This window comes from Thamnophis sirtalis, unplaced genomic scaffold (genome assembly GCF_051295495.1).
Source record: "Thamnophis sirtalis isolate CommonGarterSnake01/CBP01778 unplaced genomic scaffold, rThaSir2_p1.2 scaffold_5, whole genome shotgun sequence".
NCBI classification, from domain to species: Eukaryota; Metazoa; Chordata; class Lepidosauria; order Squamata; family Natricidae; genus Thamnophis; species Thamnophis sirtalis.
In genome coordinates this window covers 72,450,046-72,469,006 of record NW_028261385.1, presented here as the reverse complement: position 1 = coordinate 72,469,006, position 18,961 = coordinate 72,450,046, and the positions used below count along the sequence as shown (strand labels likewise).

Genomic DNA, 18,961 nt, shown 5'->3' with positions numbered 1-18,961 from the left:
TCTTGCTGGTATAAATAAATTGAGAGTATAAATAAATTGTTCAAAATAGCAATATAACAAATAAGGGCAATTCTTCCAACTGTGTTCTTTGTTGCGGTTTTTATTTTATTTTATTTATTTGAACTCTGCTTACTTGCGCTGAGTTTCCAATACAGAATAATCATCCCACTAGTCTTTCAAGGAACCTACTAAATCTACTGCTAGCTATGCAAAAGCTTCAGGATTTTCTTCATTAAGTCCCCAGAAGAAGCTTCAACATTCACTTTCTGAAGCACTACTATGAGACAGAGAAATTCTTACTCTTAAGAAAAGTTTTTATGTGGGTGAAATATGAAACTATTATTTAAGTAGTACAAATTTTCTGTATAACTTTACATAGATGGTAGACTGCTTATTTTGATTGAAACAAATGAACTTTCTTCTCTATCTATCCATCCACAAGCATATATGCAACATGCACACATGTACACACATATAAACCTGCACCTATTTATACTCTCATTTTAGGACAATACTACAAATATTTATCTTGAATTCATAAGTAGTGATACAATAATATACACAAGTGTTTGGTTTTCCCATATGTTTTTGTGTGTGTCAGTTTATGTGGGTTTGTTTGTGTGTCTGTGTGTGTGTGTCTGAGTGTGTGTATACACACAAATTTCAAATTTGATGAAGGTTTTATACGAAACAAATTTTAGAACTCTATGCAAGGGCATCTTCATGTCAAACTATGGCATGATGAAAATTGGGAAAATGCAATTTGTTCCAAAGAAACTAAAGTGCTGATTTTGAAAAACAGTACCTTACCTGTCCTTATAGTTGATCACAGTATCAATTATGGCATTCATTTGCTTTGTCAGCTTAGGTGGATTGGGTGACAATTTTTCAGCTGGAGGCCTTCCTCTCCTCTTTTTCGCCTTCTCGACATCTTCTTTGCCCGAATCCTTGTCCACATTTCTTCTCCTTTTACGCTTTTTAAGCCGAACCTCCTCCTCCATTTCTTCCAAGTTGCCGTCTTCAATTGCCTATTAATAAGGACAACAGGAAAATATATACAAATATGTAAAGATGTGTAGAATAAATTTATATCCAATTAAGTCTAAATGGTACAAACAACTTTGTAGTGTTTATGAGCTAAACAGTTTATACAAGTTGAACAAAAGAATTTTAGGGACTATCAACTAGAAACACAACAATACCATTGTTCATAAGTACTCTGATTGTGGAAAGGAAGGTCAACCCCAAAAAGCGTTTGTTGCTGCAACTGTATACACTCAATTAAGTAATGATCCATTGTACTCTTTAAAACAATTAACCTCAGATTTCATTTTTAATATACAGGACAGTTTTAACAAAGCAAAACAAAAATCCCTTCAAAATATATTCACACACATTCCTCTTTTTGCAAAGGAGTTTACAAACAGAATTTCAAAAAACCGTCTCAGTATTATACACCTAAAACAACGTGCTTTTACCTTAATATAATGCCTACTCACAATGCAGAAGTAGCAAACAATGCATTGTTTGATATGTAAAGAATATTAGCGTTATGGGGTGACAAAGAAACCACACAATGCAAACACATTCAGGCAACATATACTAGTTTAAAATTTACCTGCAAATATGAACCTTAAATCACAGCCAATAATACTATACAATGACAGAATGAAAAATGCTGCAAAACCAGATCTGATCTAAAAGAAATTGTTCATACTCTCAGCAATATATGTGACAATCAGGGAATCCGAACTAAAAAAAAATAACAGAAGAAAAAAGCCAAAGATGTGAGTAGTTCTGTTTTACAAAGAGCTTAAAATTAACAATGTGTTGAAGAGAAAAAGAAAGAAAATGCAACCCTGCTTTTTAAAAATAAATTACATCAGCCTTTATGATGCTTTCTCAAATCATAAATGTTGACACTGTCCTTTCTGCTCCCCTTTACCTAAGATACATGCAAATGTGAATCAATCTTTTTCTGAGCTGAAACATCTCTAATCGTAAGGCAATTACCTTCATTTTTCCACAGCACCAAACATGGCTAATATTTATGATCATGTGAGTGTAACAATCAATATACAAAGAGTGATTACATCCCAGACACAATTCCTTTCACCGGGTTATGTTGCTTGCAAAACATTTTGTGAATAAACCTGGTACATCAGACAAAACAGGCTGGCACGTTAAAAATGCCAGGGAGATTTCAGTCTCTGTTTCTTATTCATCCTTCGATGTGCAAATCCAACGAACAAACATGAACACAGAATCCTGAGGGAGAGACGCTAACCCAGGCCTTAATAATCAAAAGACAATTTCCACCATGCTTTCACAGCGTTCAGCAAACCACTATGAAGCAGCTTAAGATCTGATGAGTTAGGTGGGAGAAAAGAGAATAAGAATATGAATATATATATACATATATGTATGTATATATCTGCACACACATTCATTAATATTCATTTGGCTAAAGCAGGACACCCATTACACATCACAGCAGCTCCCGAAGATTATGCAAAAGAAACTGTTCTGCAAATCTTGGAAGCTAGAAATTCTAATAATAAATGCAGCATGCAGGGCTGTCAACAGTTAATGTTATCGCTTCTCCTTAAGCACTCATTTGTACACAGAAAAACACAGAGAACATCAGCTTTTGATGTGTTACACACCTACACATGCCTGCGATGTAGTTCTACTGAATCTTCAAGACGGCAATGAAAAAGGATATTTACCTTACCACTATCAGCAGGCCGGCTATCGGAAATCACAGTTAGTGGGGATAAAATTAACAAGCCAGCAAAGCAGCGAGCTGCTAGTCTCTTCATCAGCTGATCAGGAAAAAAAAGAGAGCTGGGGAAAGGCTATGTTTTCATATACAAGTAATTTTATTTTACTGAAAAGGCAACACTGAAAGGAATGTAGATACTCAAATCTGCCGTTTCATTCTACTACCTACCACAAGGCCCAAAGCCTTCTCCCTTCAAGCCTCTTTAATATTGACAACTACTTATCATATTTTCCCAATATTATTCCAGGAATACAAATAAAAATTATTTTTTGGCAGACTAGTTACTGATTCCTGGAAGCATTTTAATTATACTATCAATATGTTAAAAACTCAGATATATAAATATATACATAAATATATGTTTTTAAAAAGCAAAACAGTGAAGTCTGTATTTTAAGGCTGTATAGCACCCAAGGCTGCTTCATTATTCACAGAAAATTTTAATTTACTGGGATTGCTTTAAATACCAATTCCCCCCCCCCCCCATTTTTCTAACCTTTCTGATTTAACATGCTTTTAAAAATGATAAAATAAAACCAATAAAATGATCAATTTTTTTCTCTCTCCTCTCACAGATAAGCACACCACTGGTTATTAATTTTCACATGCCTCACCTGCTAGAATTTACCTCTTTCAATATTTTTTTGTAAAAATTATATTCCAAGGGATATTACAGTTTTTCATAAATATCTCCATTGTACATTTGTGTGTGTTTTATAATTTTGGGAATAGCAGACAAATTCTGCTAAATTGTGAAACATGATTTTTTTAAAAAAATACAACAATTAAAAAAAATATTCTCTGCATTTTGTGAAAGATTTGTGAAAATTCATACATTAGTGTTCAGCAAATTAAAATGCTGATGTACCAAGTGTATAATTTTATTCAGATGAGGTGGCGCCCAATTTTAATTTTTGATTTGTGTTAATTATGTGAACAGTCAATTTAAACCTTTTAAAACTGACAGTAAATGAGCATATGTAGTTTTCTACATGTGTGTCACCATTTCATGTATTTCTGTATTTCTGCAAACCCTATATTTTATTAATGAGTCTCAGCAGAATCTACACTGTTTTTCTAAAATAGATACCATTGTACCTGTTTACAAATTTCTATGAAATAGATGCTATAGTACACAATTACAAATTTTTAATAACACTAACTTTCCATCCAGCACACTGTGAGCAAGTGTCTCTACAGTAACATTTCTTTCTCAATATCTTTCCCAGATCATTTAATACAGTTCTCCAAAGCAGACTCCAATGATATATAAGACTGACAATGCTGGACTTCACTAATATTAATGAAACAAGTCCTAGAATTACTTATATGTATCTTACATATAAGTAGTTCATAACTTATATGTAGTACATAACTTATATGTACTACAATGATATGTAACCAACATCAGTAAAATACAGTTGCAGCACACTTCCCAGTTCTACTGTTTCAATGTAGCACAAAGAGATCTGTTTTGCAAGTGTGACAAATGCCTAGCAGGCTGAGATACTACTGTTTATCTCACACAAAGCAGTAAAAAGCAGCAAGCATCATTTATTTACTTTTGATTGAAAAGAGATGGAAACTGCCAATTGATTTTTTTCACTTGAACTCAAAAATTTGGTACTAAAGCAACCCTTCCTTAAACTCCTTCCCTTTTACATTAGCAACTTTTTTGTTAAAATGGGGGAGGCAAAAATGGTACCTTGGGGTTCTTCATAGCACAAACACATATCACTAAATTCATCTCTCTGTTTGCCTAACTTTATTCCTGAAATACCAATCTGACAAAAGTTGGCTTGTTAGTTGACAGAAAGTTAAGCGACTCCAAATCATATAGTGTTATGTTGAAACTTGAACCTGAGTCTCTTCTGCCTATTTCTACATTAGCTTTTAATATAATTAGATTAACTCATTAAAAAACCCAAAGTAATCAAAAGTCAAAAATCCAGAATCTTTCACATTTATGAAATGCTAGAAGCCTATCAGCTCTTTCAGGTGGACCAGGTCAAAAACAAATTCCACAAAGACTACCAAAACTCTCCTTTCCTTTCCTTTCGAGTACAATAAGAGAATCTTGGATGTCTGGTAAAGTTTTTCTCTTTCTCTCCCCAACTACATACCAAAGAAAATCAGGGTAAATCTTGAGTTTCTTTCTTTTACACTTTCTATAATCTTTCAAGTGATTAAATCACTCCTCATCTTGCTTTACTATTCAATACCATGACTTATTTATGTTAGATATGCAAAAGCCACTTCCTAAAATATGGAATATGTTCCCTTATAATCCGAATATAGTCCCCATTTCTGTTTTAAATCTCTGTGTTTTTAATCTAATTTTGCAACATAGTAGTCTACATGGATTTTTATATACCTAGGTGTATACGATATCATCAAGATAGTAAAGGAATTGAAATGGAAATGGGCTGGTCACATAGCAAGAAGAATTGATGGCATGTGGACCAAGGCAGTCATAGAATGGATCCCACTTGATAAAAAGCATCCACAAAAGAGACGTAAAACAAGATGGATCGATGACATCAGCAAGGATTGTGGGCCCAATTGGCAAAAGAAACATGTGGAAGAGGCCTTCATCCTTCAGTGGACAGAAAATGACTAAAATAATGATGATGTTGATATACCTACATAGAGTATGTATTTTAATTATTTTGCTACCTTTTAAAAATATTAATTAGATGGTAGTACTCCTGTAGGTGAGTATAAAAAATCTATAGTCTAGTAAAACTGCAAAATATTTTCCTGAAAGTATACCTGATTTGTGATTAGACCATTATGTGATGTTGATTAATATTATTTAAAATTTTCTCAGATTATTGCATTGTTGGTTGCACAATCAGCCAGATGCTTAGATTGGATTGGACATTTTCAATCACCTATAGTATTATTTATTATTAGCACCACCACTAGAAGCAGCATGCTATCTTTCTCATAGTTAATGTACCATAAGACATATACAAGTTGTTTTGATTCCACAAGCATAAAGAGGTACCATCAAGTGGACAAATTTGACATCTGTTTACTTGTATATCAAATTTCTAATGCAGCCCAATTCCATAAGGACTCTGAGTGATGTACAGCATTAAAAATAGTTTTACTTTGTTGTTCTGAGGCTAAGCACACACTTTTCACATAAATCTTCCAAGTACAATCCCTCGTTTCTCCAGAGTAAGGGCAAGAAAGACTGAGTTCTTCAGAACAAACTGCAAGAAATCTTAGTGGATGGTGATGTATAGTCCAGCAATGAAGGGAGGAATAACCCTGAAGTAGAAAGACCACAATTTAATTTTTTAAAAGGCAGCTTCCTATGTGCCTAAGGGATGAGAGGAATCACAAGTGTTAGCTGAGCTTGCAAGCAGCTATTTTTCAAATCATTTTAGATTCACTACTTCTGGAATGCTGCCATGTAGGTCAGTTCTGTTTATATGGCAAGTAAAAACACTGCCTTTTGCTTCTGCGCATATATCTGAACTTCTATTTTATGAATAGCTAGCATTTCTTTGTCTTTTATTCAGCCTCTGATAAATCCACCTTTTTAGACAGGGTTATAATTTGGTTGAAATTATCCCCATATCAATCATGCAATCTACATCAAGCACCCAATCAACTCCAAGCAAGTAAGTCCCAGATGTTCCATCACACAATGCAATTGACAGGCAAGAGCATTCGGGCATATTCCCAATGACAAAGATTCTCTGAAGAACTAAAACATCTGGTGAGACAAGGATATAAATCTTCATGGCTCATTGCAAAAGTTCATATTTTGGGATTTCAGGATTGTTTAGCAGGGATAAGAAAATGGAAATATAGAAAGAATGAGTTTTCCAACCTCTAGGGATATACAGATAGTCCTTGACTTGTGATTACAATTGAGCCCAGAATTTCCATTGCTAAGAGAGATGGTTATTAAGTGATTTTTGCCACATTTTACAACCTTTCTCACCACAGTTGTTAAATGAATCACTGCAGTTGTTAGTAACACGGTTGTTAAGTGAATCTGGCTTCCGCATTGAGTTTGCTTGTCAGAAGGTCGCAAAAGGTGATCACCTGACCTCAGGGCACTGCAACTGTCATAAATATGAGTCAGTTGCCAAGCATCTGAATTTTAATCATGTGACCACAGTAATCCTGCAGTGGTCATGGGTGTGAAAAATGGTCTTAAGACACTTTTTTCAGCACCATTGTAACTTCAAATGGTTACTAAACAAACTATTGTAAATTGAGGACTATCTGTATTTATTCATTTTCCAAATATGTAACAATGGTTTTCTATATCACAAGAAATTGCATCCACTTAAGAGATGTAACTAATTACACCTGATGTAATACACAATCCAAGCAGAAACATTTACAATACAGACAATACAAATACCACCCTGTATATTTGCTCAAAAGTTTTCTTTGTTCAGCTCTGAGCAACTATGTGAACTACTTGAAAACTACCAAACTTTACTGCTTGAAACTTCTTCCTGGATCAAGTTATTTATTCATCAGCATAATTGCAGCTAACAAAACTATCTTCCCATCAGCAATACGACAAAATGGACCATCCAAAGGCAAGAGAAAGGTTTCTTTATATCTGCGTCCACACGCACACAAACAAATACACATAAAGGAAGGGAATTAACATGAAAATATTTGCATTCGGAAACGCTGCCTGACTCTCTCTGCCTAAATAAAATGTCATCATTCTTTACAAACTCTTTAAATTACTGAAGAGGCAAAGTCCCTCACAGAATGAATATGTGGAAGTAAAAGTAAACTCGTACTACACCAATTAAAATGTCTCCTTCCCGATCATCCTGTACAGTTCTTTGACACCACTCAATTTAAAAGTTCTTCAGTTCCACTCAATTTAAAGTTAGATGAGCACGTTTTTACTATTAAAGCCAAATACTCAAAGATAAACAATTTTCATAGTATCTGATACAGAGGTGCCCCCAATTACTCGTTCACTTCAGAGGGCAATTTCATTTTATTCTCCAGTTTGTATTCTTATATCTTATAATTAATACCGAAAAGAATAGATTTTACATACCCTTAACCACTGTTTCTCTGTCAAAGCATCACTGTAGTCCACATCCCGACGCTGACGGGACCCTCTCCCAAATATTTTTTCTTCCTCCTCTTCACACGTGAGTCTTTCCACTTCAGCATCGTCTTTGATGATCCAAGATGGCAAATCATCTTCCTCCATCAAGCGTGGTTTGCGTTTTGGGTTTCGAGCATCCTCCCTGCGCCTATCCAGGTCCATTCGCTGGAGAAGTGATAAATATGATATTTAAGAAAGGTGATGGCAAAACAAATGCTGGATTTATATTTTCTCAGTAAAATTATCTGCAATGCATACATTAGCAAATGACCAACCTGAATTCTGCAATGCCACCATGAACTAGAAATATTTGCTGAACAGGAAATGCAATTAAACATTCACTCTAAGAAGCATATCTTAAAAATAGTAAGCTATATACATCAGCTGTTCTAATACTGGATTTTAGCCAAAATGCAAGCACCAAGAAACAAGAGGGAATTATCAGAATGACTGAGAAATAGAGTTTGCAGAAGTACGAAGACCCTTCAACAACGAATTTCATTTATTTGTATATATTAAGTTTTAAGCATCTGTTCTTCCACAATAATTTTCTTTTAAAGTAATATCAAAACTAAGAGCTATGACAGCTTTTGTCATCACCCAACTTTTCAGCAATCTGTTCTATAACCTGATTTCCAAGTAAATTAGGCTACAATTTAGTAGGACACCAATTGTACCCCTTCGCTTTCCCTTTCCTGATTCATCAATTTAGCTGATGCTCAATTTGGCAATAAATGAAAATTGAGAATTACTATTTAAAAAGAAATATAAGTTTATTAAGCAAAAAAAATCTCAAAGCAATAATTATTTAATCTGATTTGTTTTCCACCACTTTTATTTCCATACAATAATAAATTAAAGTTTAACTACAGTAAATTCTGTTCTTCAAGTTAGGTGCAAGGCAGAGAGGTTTTGGGTGCACACATTTTTGCTTATGCACAAATTAGTGTTACATACTAACTAACCAAACACAATATGAAAAACCATATGGATATATTCCATTCTTACCATTGTGAAATAATTATAGTCACAGAATTTCAGCCCAGACAATGGAATTATACTTTCAAGTCCTTGTGTATTTCCTACAGCAGGTTTTACAAAGTATTTTGACTTCAATTCCTTTTAATCGGCAAAATAACCAGCACAACAACCACACTGCACACAAACTCCTAATGAGTATCGTTGTCATAATATGTACACATCAGTAAATTACAGAATGTTATTCTTCTACTGACATTTCTATAGCAACACCATAAATGATGAGCTTAGCTTTAAATATTTTAATCACATCCACTCCTGAAGAAATGTTTGAGAGTAATATCAATCACCCAGCCTAAAGACACTGGTCAATTAAAGCCTAACATTTTCATTAATAATGAAGATGAGAGATTCTTTTATTTCAATGAAAAATATTTACCCAAAACAATCTTTGATAATATTATACATATTACTTTTTCCTATTAAATATAAAACTTTTTAGCGCATGTATGTGCATGGATCAATACACTCCTAACTCACTGGGATAATATTACTATCCTAAAATATTATCCAGTTCATTTTGTCCCTTCTACCATAACATTGGCCTTTTAAAAGGAAACAGAGAGGACTTTGGGGGGCCGGGGTTGTATGATTGCAATAGTTCACAGTAGGACACATAAAAGAAGAGGGTATCTCCAACAATTTTGGGGAAAAAGAAAATTCTAGCTTAATGTGGAAATGGGCCAAAACTCCCAGTATTGCTACAGTCTGTGATATTATTAGGCTATACAGCAGGGGTGTCAAACTCATGTTGTCACGGCAGCATCATGTGACATATTGAGACTTCCCCCTTCGCTAAACCAGGTGGGCGTGGCCAGCATGTGATGTGTCCGGCCCGTGGGCTGGGAGTTTGACAGGCTTCTATATACATCCCAAGTCTATCTTTAATTAACCCTAAAAAATGTACTGGCTTTCGAGAAACAGAGTATGTTCTTGACTTCTGACTAATCCATCAGTCTTAAAGTATTTCCTGAATTTATAATTTTAAAAAAATCCATAAACATTAGGTCTATAATCATATAGAACCTCCGTTTTTAAAAAGAATATTTTATTACTGTCGATCTGTTATTATGTTGGAAGGTTCTTTTAATCTGCATGTTTTTAATAGTGCTGTATAAATTTAGCAAACAAGAAAGTACATAGATAACAAACACTTCAAAGAAGTCTCATTGCTTCTCTACTGTTTTCTCCCTCTTGCTTTCATTTCCTCTGATCAAGATCTGTCACTAAGAAGTATGAGAAAGACTAAAAGGCAGCCAACAAACAGAACAGGTGAAGAAGAGGGACCAGTTGGATTAGCAGCAAGTATCAGAGCAGCCTCTTGTGGCACACATAGGGAAATGCATTTCAAGGCTAGTTATTAATCTAATAAGAGATTAGTGTTTTTAATTCGATAAATAGATAAGTTGTATTTCACTCAGGTTTTGTAGAAAGACATAAAAAGAATTAATTTAGTTTATGCTGACTGATATATATTGAAAAAAAGCATGATCTACTCATGCTAATAATTTTGCTAGTTAAAACGATGTTTCAATCTATTCTGTGCTGAAATGCTAGAAATGGCACCCACACTTATTATTTAACATAAAGAAGCAGTTATAAAGTTTGATTATAGCTAGGGCATAAAGATGCAATTTGTTAGAGCGTCCTTTTGTTTCATACATTCCTATGTGTTAGGGATTTCACACTTTTCTGCCTTAATGAATTCATCCCTAGATTAAAAAGTGAGTTATAAAGGTTATCAAGGCAACAATTCTATCCACAATTAGAAACATGCATCACTACCATGAAAAGATCAAATTCCTCTTCACGTCGTGCAATCATCTGATTCAGAGTCTCATCATCAGGAACTTCATCTTCTTCCTAAAGAGAGAAACAAAAATGTTTACAATTTTGTTTTCTTTCATTCAATCATGTCTGATTCTCAAGAGACTGACTGGACAAGCCTGTGTAGTTTTCTTGGCAAAGTTTGCAGAAGTGGTTTGCTATTGTCTTTTCTTCCTTTGTTCGTGAGAAAGTGACTTGCTGAAGGTCATCTAGCTGGTTTTGTGCCTAAGACAGGACTAGAACTCACAGTCTCCCACTTTCTAGTCCGATGGGTTAACCATTACACCAAACTAGCTGCGATAACCCGGGACACAGCACAGAGATAACACAGGCAGCTGGCAGTTCAAACTACCCCTTTATTGCTCCAAATTTCTCCAAAATGCTCCCACCTTTCTGGCAAGTCCCAGAGCAAAGTGATAACAAACACCCACACACACCTCAAGCAGCCTCTGGCTGCAAATAGTCCAGCCCAGTGCTGTGTTCACCACAGCTGCACAGCAACAAATCCAGCAGGGCAAATCAAGGAGTTCAAGAAGCAAAGGATCCAGATAATTTTAGTCCAGAAATCCAGAAAGAATGCAAGCGCTCTTGGAAAGTTCAAACATCAGCACCCAACACTTCAGGAATTCACCATTTGTTCCTGACAAATGGCCCTCCCCACAGCAGTCTCCATAAGTCTCATTCCCCAGGTGTGCTTTGTGAGAAGGGGAGGGGTACTCTTCTCCCGAGTAGCCTGCTCAGTTTCCGCTGTTCTCCATTCTCCGTGCTCTCGGATCAGGAGGGGGTGGTCCTTGCTCCTTGCCTGAGCTCTGTCCCTCATGCCCCTTGCTTAGCCTCTCTTGGTCATCCTGCCCCTGTTTCTCCCTGCCTACAAGCCATCCTAATCCTGAAAGGCCCTAGCCTGACTGGCTTGTCTTCCCCTACAGATTCAGGTTCCGATGGGGACATGACATTGGTCTTCTACTAGAAAAAACCATTAGAGAGAGTCTATTAGAGAATATAAGCAGGTGGTCCTTGGGTTACAATGACAATTGGGATTGCTCACGCTAAGTTATATTCAGGTAGTCCTCGATTTATGACCACAATTGAGCCCAAAACTTTTGTTGCTAAGTAAAACAGTTCTTAAGCAAATTTTGCCTCATTGTATGATCTTTCCTGCCACAGTGGTTAAGTTAATCACTGCCATTGCTAAGTTAGTAATACGGTTAAGTGAGTCTGGCTTCCCCATTGACTTTCCTTGTCAGGAGGTCACATGACCCAGGGACACTGCAACCGTCATAAATATGAGTCAGTTGTCAAGCATCTGAATTTTGATCAAATGACCCTGGGGATGCTGCAATGGCCCTAAATGTGAAAAACAGTCATACGTCACTTTTTCAGTGCTGTTGTAACTTCAAAGAGTCACTAAGTGAATTGTTGTAAGTCAAGGACTACCTGTAGCCATAAAGGGCAATGCCATGTGACTGATGGAGTAACTCCAAAATACATGGGTCAATAAGTGGGAAGTAGCCAGAGAACCACCTAGGGAGCATGGGGCTGTTGCAGGCCTATGGGGAGGCCCAAGGACAGTGATGGCAAACCTTTTTGGCACCAAGGGTTCAAACCGGAACACACGTGAATGTGCATGCATGTGAGCGTGCCAGAGTGCTGGAAACCCAAAGATCAGCTGGCTGGCACGGACATGCCTTTTTTGGTTGTTTTTTGGTTGTTTTCTAGGCCATTTTCTGGCATTTTTCGGCCAAACCGAGCCCGAAAAATGGCCTGAAACATCCCCCCAACCCCCAAAACGATCTGAAAACAGCCCCAAAATGGTCTGTTCTTTGGCCATTTTTTAGCTGTTTTCAGGCTGTTTTCTACTGCTCCAGCACCTGTGAAGACCAGCTGCTGATGGTGTGTGTGCCCACAGAAAAGGCTGTGTACCCTCTCTGGCACGCATGCCATAGGTTTGCCAACACGGCCCTAGGTCACAGAGACTGTGCACAGGCTGGAGTCTGAAGGAGCAGCTGCATGTGAGTGCAGGAAGGAGAACACGATTAAGAGTGAGCCTAGGGAGGATGAGAGAAGGATGTCATGGGGAGAAGGAAGCCATGGTGGTGGTGGTGGTGGGACTTGCCAGACTTCCAACTTCCCTGCTGCCTTCCCCACTTGCGATAAGCCAGCAGGGAAGGTTGCAAACCCCATTTGACTGTGGGGTGCTGCCAAATTGCAGTCATGTGACCGCAGGTGGGCCTGGATGGCAGAACTTCCAGGACCCATCCTAAGTACCATTCATTCGGCACCGGTGCAACTTTGAATGGCCACTGAACAAGTGTTAAGCGAGGGCTACTTGCTTGTTTCACATCACAAATGGCCAACATTTTAAAGGATTTGATACAGCTTCGATTCAGTCATGTTTTTTGACTTCATTTTTATTTATAGCTACGAAACAATTTTTGTAACAAGAATAAAGACTCAACTCCTGGCTAAAATAATCCTCATCATCTTTAACCAGTGAGTCTCTTGAGAAATGATATATCTATGTTCCAAACATGTGCCACTTTCATAATCCATTAATTAGATTTCACACATCCCTTTCCGCACTTTCTGTCAACGGTTAAAGTTAGAGCTATCATTCCTGGGTTGCAAAAATATATGCAATCATCAGAGGGCTGCCACATAACATCATAAAGTTTAATATTTTGCTGCCTTCTAGTGTTCATCCAGATTCCTGCAGCACGGTTACTGCAGCTCTAGCGAAATACTAAATATACAACTTCTGAACTTTTTAGTACAAAATAATACAATATATATCCAGAAACCTGGATGCTTAATCTGATCCTTTAAATCATAGATCTTTCTGAACAACAGTATTAACAACAGATGTTCTGCGATTTTCTTTTATCACCATTTTGTATGCTCTAGGGCCGTGATGGCTAATCTTTTAGTCCTCACGTGCTGAAAGCGTGCCCAAACCTATAATGTGTGTGTGACACTCCCACGCGTGCCCCGCTCCCTACACGAGTGCACAACCATATTTTTACCACCCCCATGCATGCGCGCACAACACCCCCACGGCCCATTTTGGACCTAGCAGCCCTCTCTGAAGCCTCCTGAGACCAAAACCAGGGTGCTGCACCCCCCCTGTGCATGCGTACGTGTCTCCCGAATGCATTGCAGAGACCTGAAAATCAGCTGGCTGGTGGACAGTGCACGTGCATCCATGGTGGAGCTGTGGAGCTGAGCTGGGCAATGGCTCACGTGCCCACAGAGAGGGCTCCACGTGCCAACTGTGGCACACATGCCATAGGTTCACCATCACGGCTCTAGGGAAGCTCAATTTATCTCCCAAGAAGGAAAATTCCACACTGACACATAGAAGGATGATATATAGCATGAGACACAGGGGTGGTTTTCACTTCCCTTCCTATAGGTTCGCAAATGTCCATGCACGCGTCCACGCACGTGCCCAGCAGATGCGCTTTCCTCAAAAAATGTCCTTAAATAGGACAAAATAGAGCCAGGGCAGGTCCACCAGCGATTTCCACTACCAGTTCAGGAGAACTAGTTCGAACTAGTACCAGCTCTGATGAGATAGAATTCGTCTATCAGAATATCCTGTTTATTTTATTTTATTTTAATATCCTGAATGCTTTGATTAAAAACATTTAAAATTAGAAGACTCCATTTGATGCCTTCTGTTTAATCAAAAGACATTTATTATTCAGTTTCTTAACTACGAAACTTTGCTATAAGGTTTTAAGGAGAATGAAAGGAATCTTGCAGGATGGCCTGGTCCCTTTTCCACAAGTTACAGTTCAACTGGTAGTGCTTAACAATTGCTGAACAATTCCCAGTAGGCTTGGTCACTTTCTACAGCTCCTTCTACAAGCTTGGATTAGTAGCATGGCTTAAAGGCAACTGCATCACTTGACAACCCTCAAATTTCCTTCCTCTGAGAGTAGCAAGCAAAGCAACAGCCACTGCTGGGTTTATAGAGGTCTGAGCAGTGGTATGATTCAGCCAGTTCGCACCACTTCGGGAGAACCGGTTGTTAAGTTTCTGAGCAGTTTGGTAAGCTAGTTGTTGGATGAAATCATTAGGGCAGAGACGGGTTGTAAATTATTTGAATCCCACCACTGGGTCTGGGGCTTCTGCCAGTTCAGACTCTACCTCTTCTGTTTCTGTTAGTAAAGCCTCACTTCTTTTCCACTTCTGGTGGAACTAATTATGCTTCTTCAGCTCTGGCTAAGATTGATGGTCAGGGATGTTCCTGAGCATGATTCAATGTTCTCTTAGGAAATAGAGCAGGGTATCAAACTTGGGTCGTCACAGCATCGTCATGTGACATACTGAGATTCCCCCTCTTCGCTAAACTGGGCGTGGCCAGCGCATGATGCATCCAGCCCATGGGCTGCGGGTTTGACCACCCTGAACTAGAGCATGAATCAAGAACTAAGTGAATAAGTGTGGGGATACTGGAATTAGGAAGAGTAAGAATGAAATGCACATCTATTTTTAACAGAGATTTTTTAGTATAATACCTCATTTTCTTCTTCATGTTCCAATATGGCTTGGAGAAAAGCTCTTCGTTCATGGCTTGAAGATTTTTGATCAAACATGCCAGCCTGAATAACCTTCTGATCCACATTCAGTTTATACTTGGCAGCTGCCAAGATCTTCTCCTCGACACTGTTCACTGTGCACAATCGTAAGACTCGAACTTCGTTCTGCTGCCCGATTCGATGAGCTCTGTCTTGCGCCTGCAAGTCCTGTAAAAATACGTTTGGTACACTTCTAATATTGGAGTAATTGGGCAAGGAAAAATATAATCCTCAACATTTTACATTCAGAAAAGCACTATAGACTATAATCAATATTCCTTAATCTAGACCTTCTTATACATGAAGCTCTTCAAAGTTCCAATTAATGAATTCTTGGATCCATAATACAATGATTTAAAGAAAGATGAGTGTCTTGTTATACCAACATCTCCCAACTGCCAGCATAAATCACACAATCAGATTGTGATAGTTGCTTGAATGTTCTTCTATCATAACTGGTTTCCACTTTTCTGCAATTTTAATTCAAATTAATTTATTTATGGTTAATATATCAAATTGATCACTGATGTATTTTAGAGTTCATCTACGTTATATTATTCACCTCAAAAAAAGATACCTCAACTATTGTTCATGGATATACAGTGTGTCAGCTCTTCAAAGATGTAATATGGTGGGAGTGGTCCATCTATTTGGGTATAGGCTGTTCCAGAGGAGATAAGCCATCACTGAGAAAGCTTTTATCATAGAGCCCCTACAAATGGTGTATTCTAAGTGGTGGGAACCCTAGCAAATTTTCTTTCACAATCTGCAGCTAAATTGATAGTGGTTGGAAAGAGAAAAAAAGGGGGGGATAAATCCAGGAAAATTGGTGGGAAAGGACTCAACATCTTTGATGTACTCTAACACATTACTATTCACTGAAAGTTTTATTTATTACTAATGATTTAAAACAACACAGAAGAACAATGAATCATAAATTACCTGGTGAGGATTCCAATCACTGTCAAAAATTATCACAGTATCAGCTGCCTGAAGGTTCAAACCCAGACCTCCTGCTCTTGTGCTCAGCAGAAAAATAAAGTATTGGGAATTGGGCTCATTGAATTTCTTCAGCAGAGTTGCTCGATCTTCCGACTTTGTTGTTCCTAAAAAAAAAAACACAAAAAACAGTGTAAATAAAAAAGAAATCAGGAATTCCTAGCCTAAAAATATCTGCTCATTATCCAGACTTTCAAACATCTGCAATATTGATCCCAGGATTTAGTTATACTGGGGACTCACTTCCCTTTATCTGCAATACAGAATGAATTTGCAGGCGAGAATATATGTGATTTGAATGTAATAAACAGTAGTTTTCTTCTTACGCTTTGCTTGGATAAAGCTTCAGGAACAACTATTTTTAAGTTTGTTGGCATCTTAACTGAAGAATTACAACTGTTCTTGGTGAAGAAGCTGACGCTAATAAATTTGTTAACTAATTACATGAAGATAAAATCAGCAAAGTTCATTTCTAAGCCATCATGTTTGAGAGCCAATCTGAAGTAGTGGTTAAAATGTTGGCCTGGGGGTGAGAAGGGCCAAGGTCCAATCTACTTTTAGCCTTAAAAACTTTGGTGACTTTGGACCAGTCACTTTCTCACTCTAACCTATTTTATAGTGTTGTTTAGAGGAAAAGGAGGAGGAGGAGACAGCAGTATAGATGGTGCTCCATGTTCATGAATGAAAGACAGGATATTTGATATTGCTGATTCTGGGATTATTTTAACAGATTAACAGAGTTGTAGGTCATCTAGTCTAAATCCCCACCCAGGCAGAAGACCCTTCACCATTTCTGACAGATGGCAGTCGAGTCTCTTTTTGAAAGCTTCCAGTGATGAAGTTCCCACAACTTCTGAAGGCAAGCTGTTCCATTGCTCTAAGTAATATTTATGTATTGATTATTGATAACACCGCCCAAGAACAAGTTCTCAAAAGTGGCTTATTCGTTTACATACTCACTTTCAGCCATTTCTATGTCACCTCTGTTTTAGTTTGGAAAACAACATTAAAGTGGATCACAATATTTTTTATAGTTGTTCGCATAGTATGCAGAGGCAAGTTATTCATAGATGTTCTGCTCATAAGAAAGTGGAACATCTATTTGAAGCAAATCCAAATGATTTCAAGTAAATCTTATTATTTACGCAAGTTCTGATTGTCCTGAAGAATAACCACACCGCAGGAGCAGCTGTTCCCCTTCCCCACAAGTGTCTGTAATCAGGAGTGACTCAAATGGGCCAGGTAACGTTGGGCTAGGAGGACAAGATTGCTTTTGCAGTTCACATCTTTCCTCAAAGAGCTGACTTGATAGAATCCTCCTGTACAATAAGCCCGCTACCACTGATGCCAAAGGCAGTTTGTCTAACTCACTTTTAGGGAAGAGTTAATTTTTATTTTTCTAACAGTTTTGTTTTGCTAAACATACTTCTCGATATTCTTCTTTTCTTGAAAAAAACCTTCACTTTTAGCCAGTGACCAAATAGAGGGAGAGTATTTAATTGAACAGTATACATATCATATAATCATAAACATAATCTCTTCTGCCATGGAACATCTATAAAGACATATTGTAGTTTGTGCAATTAGCTTTAAACCTTTTAATAAACTTCTCCCCTCAATCCTTTATTTAGTTAAGAATATCACCTCCTAAGATGGAAGTAAATGTTAATCAATATTAATGACTAAGAAGAATCCAAGCTGGATCAGAAATATCAAGGATATTTGAATTTGACAATACAGTCTTTTAGAGAACTGGAGAAATGAATGTAACAACTTCAGCAAAATTTCTAGATTTCTGCCACATTATTTTGAAAGACAGCCTTAAACTAATGAAAGGATGAAAGGAACATGATATTTGAAGCATTTGTGAACTTAGTCTTGATTGTAAGATCCCTGTAAAGTATCTCAATATCATTTATAGGAAGCTAACAAGTTGAAACACCATTTCAGAAGCTGACAGGTCTGTTGTGCTGTAATAATAGTGTGCCAGCAAATAAAGAATGTTCTCAATCACTGAATGACAATAGCAATAAGTAATAAAAGTCAAAAATTGTAGACATGGCTTTAATGGCCAAACTTTAGAGTCTCGGTTACAATAATACAAAATAGACCTTAGTTTATTAACAGCATATTAATTGACAGGTATTCCTATTATAATCTTTAAAATAAATGAACTCTAGATTCATCCTGGACATTACCATCAAGCCGCAAGTAAGCAAAGTTTCGAAAGGCAAAGTAATCTTCCATAATAGTCATAAGGGATGTCATTTGACAGAAAAGAAGCACACGATGATTAGTGGCTCGCAACTTTGGTAGAATTCGATCAAGAAGTTCAAACTTCCCAGAAGCCCGATAAAGCTCAGCTCTGTGACAAAACACAAAAACAAAAAATCACACAAGAATTACTTTTATTTGTGTAGGTCTATATTAACTCTCACTAATCTATCTTCCAAAATTAAACCCAAAATCCAGAAAAAGCAAAAGCAAACAGACTAAATACTGTCCAGGAGGGAGGGACGAAGGAAGGAAGGGACGACTAGTTTTAGAAGGAAAGATACCTTAAGTCTGGAAATAATCTTTTTAATATATATATATTATTAACAATGTTTTTAACAAAATAAA

General features: G+C 37.2%; 1 protein-coding gene across 3 annotated transcripts in view; it reads right to left on the bottom strand.

Moving 5' to 3' along the window:
- The window catches only part of SMARCA2 (SWI/SNF related BAF chromatin remodeling complex subunit ATPase 2), a 113,292-nt gene that overhangs the window by 18,376 nt on the left and 75,955 nt on the right, over positions 1 to 18,961 (bottom strand). For all 3 annotated transcript variants that reach the window (XM_087716022.1, XM_087716021.1, XM_087716020.1), the window contains exons 24-29: positions 18,538 to 18,704; positions 16,283 to 16,446; positions 15,281 to 15,508; positions 10,719 to 10,796; positions 7,842 to 8,060; positions 811 to 1,028 (exon numbers count right to left, since the gene is read on the bottom strand). In XM_087716022.1, the coding sequence (XP_087572148.1) occupies positions 811 to 1,028; positions 7,842 to 8,060; positions 10,719 to 10,796; positions 15,281 to 15,508; positions 16,283 to 16,446; positions 18,538 to 18,704 (1,074 nt within the window). The remainder of the gene's footprint in view (positions 1 to 810; positions 1,029 to 7,841; positions 8,061 to 10,718; positions 10,797 to 15,280; positions 15,509 to 16,282; positions 16,447 to 18,537; positions 18,705 to 18,961) is intronic.